At 39.6% G+C, this 9,597-nt stretch overlaps 1 protein-coding gene across 1 annotated transcript in view; it reads left to right on the top strand.

Annotated features, from left to right (window-relative positions):
* LOC123980930 (butyrophilin-like protein 9) overlaps nucleotides 1–1,371 on the top strand; it is a 13,216-nt gene extending 11,845 nt beyond the window's left edge. The window contains exons 3-4 of the mRNA XM_046065548.1: nucleotides 8–99; nucleotides 265–1,371. Of these exons, the coding sequence (XP_045921504.1) occupies nucleotides 8–99; nucleotides 265–407 (235 nt within the window). The 3' untranslated portion in view covers nucleotides 408–1,371. The remainder of the gene's footprint in view (nucleotides 1–7; nucleotides 100–264) is intronic.
* The last annotated feature ends 8,226 nt before the right edge of the window (nucleotides 1,372–9,597 follow it).

Below are 9,597 nucleotides of genomic sequence, written 5' to 3'. Positions count from 1 at the left end.
CTGGAACATACGAGTGTCGAGTTGCAACAGAAGGATCAAGACGTAAGAGAGCCGCCATTGAGACTGAGCCAATCAGAATCATCCAGCTGGAGGTTTCAGGTGAGTTTGTGGAGGTCAGTGTGTCTGTGTGCCATGTTGTAGCTGCAGTTTATTCCATGTTGATTCTGAGAGTCAAACATGAGGAATATAGAAGATATAGAAGAGTAAATGGAGGCTGTTCCACTGTTCACTCATTTCCTGACTAATATGCACTTTGATCTTCAGGGTCCAACAGCGGAGATGTCGAGGAGGGAAACTACGGCCTTTACTACGGACTGGGAGCAGCTTTTGTTCTGGTTTTTTTAGCTGCTGTTGGATTGGTTGTTGTCTTGAAACATAAAAGATCTGAACAGTCCGAAGAAAATTAGTTTGTATGTTTCAACGTCCCCACAAAGGTAGCAAAACAAATCTGTGTGTGTCAGTATCCTTTTATACAGCCTTTGGTCAGTATTTGTCTTTCTACATGTGTGTGGTATCCTGAGCCATCTACCAATCAAAACAAATCTGTGTGTGTGTGTGTGCGCGCACAGTACTGTGAAGTTTAGCGAAGAGAGCACAATACTCAGGAGGAAGTTCAGTTCAGTTAATCTGCAATTCAATCCCTGGCTCCTCCAGGCTGCATGTCGAAGTGTCCTTAGGCAAGATACTGAAACCCAAATTTCCCCTGGTGGCTGTTCCGCCAGTCTATGAATGTCAGTTTATGTTTGAGCACTTAGGCTCAGTGTGTGAATGGTGAATGCGATGTGGTGTAAAAGCACTATGAGTGGTCGTAAAGACTAGCAAGGCTCTATACAAATACAGAGCATTTACATGATAAACTCAGGAAAGAAAACTTTATATACAGCGATTTTGCACAACTATAAAAGCTGACTACAACTTGCTGCTGTTGCCTTTATTTAATCGTTACTGTTTTATTGCTTGTTTTTGTCCTGGCTGAGGGTTTTGTCTCAATATGGCTCAGAATCTGACATTAATTATAATATAATTCAATTATAATACTATCAGTCAGGTGCTTTTACAAAATGTGGAATCATTGGCCAATATGTAAATATGTATTTACATTTTGTATGTATGTTTTTTTTTTTTGTACTGGGTATGTGTTGATTGATTTATTGTAAGTGATATCTAAATGAAATCAGAATCATAAATGGCCTTGTGAGATTTATGTAGAGTAGTTTATTAAACTATGCATTAAAAGCAAAACTAGACCTGTGGTCAAAGCATCAGATGTAACTCAGCCTGTCTCACTGAGTTCACTGATTAAGACTGTTTTTACTGTAGAAATACACCTGAGTATAATTATAAATATAAAAATTTTTTTACAATTGGAAACTTGAGTTGTGTCATTTTTTGTTTTGGTCCATGTTTAATTCAGGACACATTTAAGCCCCATCCTCACTCTTCAAATCTAGACAGACCTTTTGCTATGTCTGCACCTCCCGTTCAGACTAAAACGGTGAAAAGCTAACCGTAGCTAGCTGGCTAACTATTCCTGACAGCCCCCCGAAGTATATTCCTCTTACCCTAACCATCACAGGGTGCATAAAGTTATTGATTATATGCATGTCGACCTAGCAGATAGGGTTAACCTCCATTGTGTTGCTGTGCAGCCTCCGGATAGATAGATAGAGATAGAGATAGAGAGAGATAGATAGATAGAGATATATATATAGATATAGATATATAGATATATATAGAGATAGATATAATATAGCGCAGCATCTTCTGGGACAAACCATATTTGGAAGTTCAACTTCCATCACGTTTGTCTGCGCTGGATATACTTGGTTTAGTTGCAGTCAGTAACGTTAGATTTGCCAGAAATACAGTGGTAACAAAATCTGGTTTGAAAGAGAGGAAAGAAAAAGATGTCAATCTGTAACCCAGTTTTTCACCAACAAAGGTGTGCAGCCTTTAGTCTGTGAGTGGTGTTAACCTGTTGGCTTAATGTCCACCGTGAATAAGCTAGCTAGCTACAGACTAGTGTTAGCCTAAATTTCATCAACATTTAATCAGTGCAGGGAAACGTTTAGCAAGAGATTCATAATAAATCATTGTCCCTGCTCCTTTTAGCAGACTAACAGTCAGCAGCAGCCGAGTCCGCCCATAACTGTAGCCTCCCTGCAGTGAAGAAGGTGAGCAGCATGGTGATAATGACAGGCCAGTTAGCATCATTCCAGGGAGGCTGTGGAGATTTCTCTTGCTCTTTTTGCCAGAGCAAAAAGAAAATGAAATATTTAATAATGACACAAATTCAAACACATTATTTTCTCACATAATGATCATTATGAAATAAATTAAAAACCTTCAGTCTGTACTGGATGCTGGACAGCAGCTTATATCAGCTTGCATGTAAGTTACAGAAAATATTAAAATAATCCAGTTTGATAAGTTAATTTAGATTTAATTATGGCCGTTAAATGACATCTATTGATAGGTGTTAATGTTCTAATCTTTTAATTTTACTATAAAAATACATTGAGACTGTGAAAGATTGTCTTAAAGGCAGGGTAGGTAAGTTTGAGAAACTAGCTAGAAACTGCTGGATTTTTAAAGTATCCAACAGAGAAACTCCCTCCCCCTCCCTTCTGAGCTCCTTCCAAAGCCACGCCCCCAAAACATGTGAACGTGCGTTGCCGACACCGCAGGAGGACAGTGTGAGGAGCGGAGAGCAGCGGCTCACATCAGGGGTAAGAGGACATCTAACTTTATCATTATGAAAATAAACAACTAACCCGGCTGTTAGTACTCACTATCAAGATGCTCCCGTTCCTGAGAGTTTGTACTCCCGAGCCGAACTTGCCAAGTCCGAGCTTTAAAGTACAGAAGTCCAAACTTGGCGAACTCGGAATTGAGAAACAACCCGAGTTTTAATCAGTAACGAGCTGGCTAGCTAACTGTTAGCATCAGGTAGCTGTGCTAATGTAACCCTCTGCGTCCGTCTGTAGACTGAGTGTGTCCCTCTTGTGTCTATGGCGTGGAAGGATGGTACGGCCACACAGGACTTGCTCTCACTCTGGTTCTCCTTTTATTCTGGTATAAAAATCAACAGCACACAATCAGTAACTTTGTGTTATGCAACTGCAACCATCAGATCTGTATGAAAAGGAACAATTATCATCCAAAATAACGACTAAAACATCACGGTCGGGAGTTAGCAAGCAGGTGATTAGCTAACCAGCTAACGTTAGCTCAACCTACGACTGAAAGTGCTACTTGTGAATAAAGTTACTATTTCTGCATGTACGTGTCAGTTACTTTAATATTACATGCTAGTAGTGCTTACTGTCAAAATGCATGTTACTGATAGTCATGAAACCAATTTTAAAACATTAAACATGGAAATATTGATCACAACGTTGCTCACGTGCATCTACCTCTAGCTTGGAAGTGTTTCCTTTTTGCTAGAGGCACATGAGAAAGAACCCTGTGTATGCAGTTGCGCTATTAACCCACCAGGTGGCTCCAAACCTACATAATGTAACACAAGCATATCAATTTTGTAGAAATTCACAAGCGATTATTTTTTAACTCTGTTACACTAACAGCTGCTGTAACATTGGGCAAAGCTAAAAACAGGCTGATACACATTTTCCCGTTTCCATCAGTTACACTACACAAACGTGTATTTCATGTTAGAGCTTCCATGGTGACAGCATTATTGTCTCTGTTGAGAGCAGCACATCTTCTAGGACCTGTGTCGTCTATACATATATATTTTAATATTAGTCTCCCAGTGTACTTGTCTCAACGTTTCTCTGTTGTTCCCCCTAAGACCTTTGGGTGTCAAAAATAAAGTGCTATGTAATCATCCCCATTGTTATTACTTTATTATTATCGTTTACTGATTACAACTAACTACAGCTCTGCTTCAGCCATCGGCTCATCTGTGTCATGTACATTGACTTGGTGTGTAATGTGGACACAGAAGTCCTGTTAGAGAACAACAAACCCCTGTTCAATAAAAATATCTGATCATGTTGATGAATGTTCTTTCCAATTACACCGATCTTTCCAATTTGAGGTTCTAACAACTATATATTCCTTTACAGGCCAGAATCTGAGGACTGTGGACATCCAGACTACAGTGTTTCCATGCACCACACAAGGCTGATCTTCCAGACCCAGGACAGAGTAACAGACAGTCAGGCAGCTACAGACAGTTTGTAGTGTGGCAGTGTGGAGTACTTGGTCACAGAGGAAGATATGCAACTGTTCTCCTGATCCACCAGGACAATACAGAGGTTTAATCCTAGCAGGGTGTAAGATGTAATGTCACTAACTGACACAGTGCTACACAAATAATTCCCTCCACTGTGTGAATGAATACCTGTACATTGTTTTATTTTTATGCCCAGGAGGGTAGAGAAAATACCCTCCTGGGCATAAAAAAATCCATGTGATATTTTCATTCTTTTTTTAAATAAAACACTGAAAATGATAAATCCTTTTTCTTTAAACTTGCAGCATAAACAATCAAGCAACTACATTTATGTCTGAAATAATGACATCCAAATGTGGTACAACACTTGTTTATTGTTATTATATACTACTAAAACTACAACCTTTCTCACAAATAGATTAGATTAGATTATTTAGATGTTGCTGTATGTAGCAACACAGTTGGGGCAGGGACACCTGACTGAACCCCATGTTGACGGGGATCATCAGGTCTCCTGGTTCTGCTTCTAGGCATCTCTTCAGTAGAAGAGAACCATCGGAGGAGGATGAGGAGGATGAGGAGGAGGATGGCACTCTGGAGGTCTGTGATATAACTGTAGTCCTTCTCCACTTTCAATGAGTACAAGCTCCACTTCCTGGACTTTTTGTTATACACCTTGCTGTACCTGATAACACAGAAAGGAGGATCAGCTTAGTGAAAAGTTACTAACACCGGACATTGTTCTCTTATAGAGTAATTAGTAAACTATTTCCACATAAATGAGCACCATTTATCTGTATTCCTCATTCTGTTTAATATTTTTTGACTGATCACTTATAAATGTATTGAGTAAAATGCACAAGAGTACTCATAATGCAACATACTGCATTGTGTCATCATCTTTTCTCCTGGCTGGTCTGTGGACACAGTGGTTGTAATCCAGGCCAGCCAGCGTGGTCCAATCAGTGTATACTGGTGAGAAGCACAGGGTGTTGGAAGACTGCAGTCGACTGAGGTAGAAATAAAACAGTAAAAGGTTTTCACACAGTAGGCTACAAACAATGTCAAACTATATTATAGGTAGCTTATATACTAGAAACACAGATACTTGGGGACCTTTAGCCATCATTGTTTATGTACACTAACGTTGAAATGTCTTATAACTACAAACACACAGCTACATCATTTGTAAAAGAGTAACATACAGTTAAACAACGCCTGCAGACACAAGACAGATTAGATACAAAAAAAGATAGGTGTAAACATAGTATAATAAACCTAGATGGTGAATAACTAAACCGGCGCAGTCTACACCTACATTGTCTTACCTAATATTAGCATTGGAAAACACAGCTTGCGCTGCTGTTTTCCAACTCACCTACAGCTAGATATAATTCATCGCCTACTCTGGCTGCTACACCAGCCTGCACTCATAGCAACCGTTAGCTGTTAGCTGTATGCTAAGTATGTCTATGAAGATTCTCAGTCATCCAGGTCATAGTTATCCAACGAAGGTTAAAATGAAGGGCAACTGGACTTGGTTGAAGATACTGGAAGACGTTTCGTCCCTCATCCAAAGGACTTCTTCAGTTCTGACTGACTGGCAGGGAAACTCAGCTATTTAACCTCAGTGGGGTCGTTATCCCGGGTCATCGATACCGCTGGTTCGTTAGTGTCCCTTGTTGCTGTGACGATCGTTACAGTCGTTAAGACTACCTGTGGCCGAGACTGAACGACCATCGTTGGTATCTTCACCTGAGGCCAATAGGTTACGTTTGTTGAGTTTCTTGGGAAGTGATGAAAGGACAGCATTGTAAGTGGGGGATAAGTGGTGGCGTAGACCCCCTCCTCTGTTCAATGACAGCTTCTCGACCCTGGTGTAGATGCTTCCTTGACACCTCTTTCAAACCATCCATCTTATGCATCTTATGCTAAGTAGGTAGCTACGTTTGCTAGCGATGAAAGTAACAAATTACCATGAAAATGATAAAAGCCAGATTCCTTGTCCAGCAGAAATAAAGCCACCACGGTGTAACTTTTATGTCCCTTGGTGTTCCTCAGTTGTCAGTCACTTTTGTTGAAAAGCCACGCAGATATCGCTCGTCGGCCTGAGAGCTGAGAGAGCTGACCGGGCGTGCGCACGAGTGGCTGTGTTTACTGCAGCCCTGAGACGACTACAGACAGCTGATTGTTATACTCTCTTTTTCAGAGCAACTTTTTAATATGCATTTGTGTATATAGACAGTTTCAACAAACAAAAAGTGTTTCAGAAGCTACTTGCCTACCCTGCCTTGAAGGACATTTTTTATGGTGGATTCTAATCTTGCATCATATAGTGAACTGCATCCTGTATGCAGACTTGCATGTACAAATCACCAGCAGTAAATATTGTGCAAGTACTAGTATTGAACTACAAGAAGCCAGACAGTTGCAAGTCTTTAATTTGAGTTATGTAATGCTTTTGAGTGGACAGTTCAGTCCTAGAGATGTGGTGAAATCAGCTGTGCAGAAGGGGCCCAATTTGATTTTTTTGTCATGCGGCCCAAAATTCCTGGCGGCGCCGCTGATGATGATGCCGTTTACTTTGCGAAGACTCCCAGTCAGCCGCCACAGCTGCTTTTATCTCCCGTGTTACATTCAGCAACAGTCTAGCTCGTTATTGGTCCATGCAGAAAAAATGTGGGATGATTCTTTGTCTGCATTACTTTATTCTTTAGCCAAATCTTCTGTAGCTATGGAATAGACCATCTGCTTCATGTTTACACTAGCACGTGCAGGCCCAGTGAACCTGAACGGGCTCTAGCTGTGCGTTTTCAGTCATTTTAATGTAGACGGAGATCAACTCTGATACGCATCTAAAACGCGGGTGTGGACGGAGATCTTATTCGTTTTAAATCTCCATTTGTAAACTCATACTGAGTAGTGTGGATGGTGTGTTCTTTGATCCAGGTCTGTTGTTTCCCCTGATGACTGTTCAGAGATCTGAGTTCTGAGCTGATCTCTGCAGGACTGCAGCACATGTGCATTAATCACTTTCTCACTTATTACTCATACTGTACATTCAGACTAAATACAAATTTGATCTTTGCATGGCATGACTCGCGTGAGTTTGATCACTGGACTACTCGCCTGGTGTTCCATGCAACGTGAGTAAACACAACCTGGTTTAGAAAAATCATTTTACTGTGATTTAATTGCACTAAATGGATCAAAATAGTGCAGATTAGTTTAACATATGAATTGATGCTTTGTCAGGTCTGTCAGCAAGTCGACAGTTTTTAAAATGATTGTAGTTTGGATCAATCAGGGCTGCGCTATGCTAACTTATTTTATTATAGGAATGCACCGAAATGAAAATTCTTGGCCGAAGCCAAAATGAACCTGCCAAGCCAAAACCGAATATAATAAAAACAATTTCTGAAAACAAGTACATTCACATTTATTTCCATTTATTTTGCCTTTTTTTGTGTGCAAGGGCCGAGACAAGTTCAAAGCCACAGTTTTTATTGCTGCCATAGGTCGACCTGTCGCAGAACTGGATCAGAGGTATCTCTCCTGCAAAGATATTTGGCAGACATGATTCTCTGTTAGAAAACGATCAATCAAAGGAAGGAAGAAAAACTTCTAAAAGCAGGAATATGTATGTTTGTTCTGCTGATTATTGCTTGCTTTAATGTGCTGTTTATGGTATTTGTATGGCTTTATTTGCAGACACGTGCAGAGGGGGGTGCAATGGGAGAGAGAAATATACATGACATTCCATCAAACTAATTTTGACAGCCATTTCTGGTCCCGTCCCAACCATAAATATGTGTGTGTAACTGATAAGAGGGGTGCGTACATCCTTCCGTTGTGTGTTTTTGACTGATAATTGGAAGAGGTTTTTCATTGATTTAAAGACTTTATAAAGTAATAAAACATGAACTTGAATGAATTAGTAGTAATTAGAAGTAGGTGCTTATGGCAATAAATTTATCATTAAAAAAAGTATAGCAGTGAGTTATAAGTAAAGGAGGAATCTCCGGGGCCAGCAAAGGATCAGTAGGAGGTTTCTTCATTGATTTGGAATCAAGTCAGTCTTTATTATTAAACAAGTGAAGAATAAATTGAAATAATGACAGTAAAGCAGTAAAATGGTATAACTGTGAGTAAAAATTAAACAGCATTATAAATTACCTTCAACAGCATGCGGCAAAATAAGAGTGAGTTCCAAAATTAAACTTTGTAAAATCTTTGCTAAAGCTTTGTGTGACAAATTTACCATCATTATCACTCAAAAGCTGTAGCCTAGTCTTAAACTTGTGAGTCTGTGTCTCCTCTTCTCTGTCATTAGCATCTTCAGGTAATCTTGTAGACCAGGGGGAAATCATTCATCCGGACCCAGCAGAACCGTGTACGCCGATCAATCAGACTCCTTCAGCCCTTTAAAAAATAATTAAATTCAGAACTTTATTGAATATATTTACATTTTAACAGCAACAGGATTTACAACAGCTCATCTACAATAAAAACTCAATAACTGGAATCCAACAAAGGTTAAAATCAAGGGCAACCGGACTTGGTTGAAGATACTGGAAGACCTTTCGTTCCTCATCCAAAGGACTTCTTCAACCAAGTCCAGTTGCCCTTGATTTTAACCTTCGTTGGATAACTATGACATGGATGACTGAGAATCTTCATAGACATCAATAACTGGAAGTACATATAAAAATGTCAGTGCCAATGTAAAATAAATAATATTCCTGACATCAAAGTAAAGATTTCAGAAAAATGTATGAATTGTTAAAACAAACATAGGATATATATTAGCTGATTTCATAATTATGTGACCATGTAAAGATTGAGTTGAGTGTTTGGGACTGGCTCACAGTGACTGACCTACTTTGATACTGCAGCATCTGCCAAGGCTGACTGCTAGAGAGACGCTCACAGAGCTGCACACCAAGAGCTGCAGGTAGAGGAGAAAAGATACCAGTGTAGTGGCTGCAGTATTACAGCAGGTCAGTCACTGTGAGCTGGTCCCAAACACTCAATCTTTTTATGGTCACATAATTGTTTAATCAGCTAATATATATCCTATGTAAAACAAGGCAAAACAAGACCAACATTAATCATTTACATGTAAATATCAAATGTATGATCATCTGATGGCATGAAAATGTTTAGCTGTCACAGGTCAACATTACTTGAGTACACCTTGATCGGCTACCAAGAAGTCTTTTTTTGATTTTCAAGAAAGTGAAAGAAAAAAATCAAGCTGGAACCAGTGGTGTAGGGGAAGTTTGTCTGTGGACAACAAAAGAAGTCACCCAAGACATGGTGGGCCTTTGCCAAACAGCCTTTTGTACGACATTGCTGCCATCCATCTATGTATGATCATATTTTGTCATGGAAAT

The sequence above is a fragment of the Micropterus dolomieu genome, linkage group LG12 (genome assembly GCF_021292245.1).
Source record: "Micropterus dolomieu isolate WLL.071019.BEF.003 ecotype Adirondacks linkage group LG12, ASM2129224v1, whole genome shotgun sequence".
NCBI lineage: Eukaryota > Metazoa > Chordata > Actinopteri > Centrarchiformes > Centrarchidae > Micropterus > Micropterus dolomieu.
Note: the sequence above shows the minus strand (reverse complement) of the source record. Positions and strands in the feature narration are given on the sequence as shown.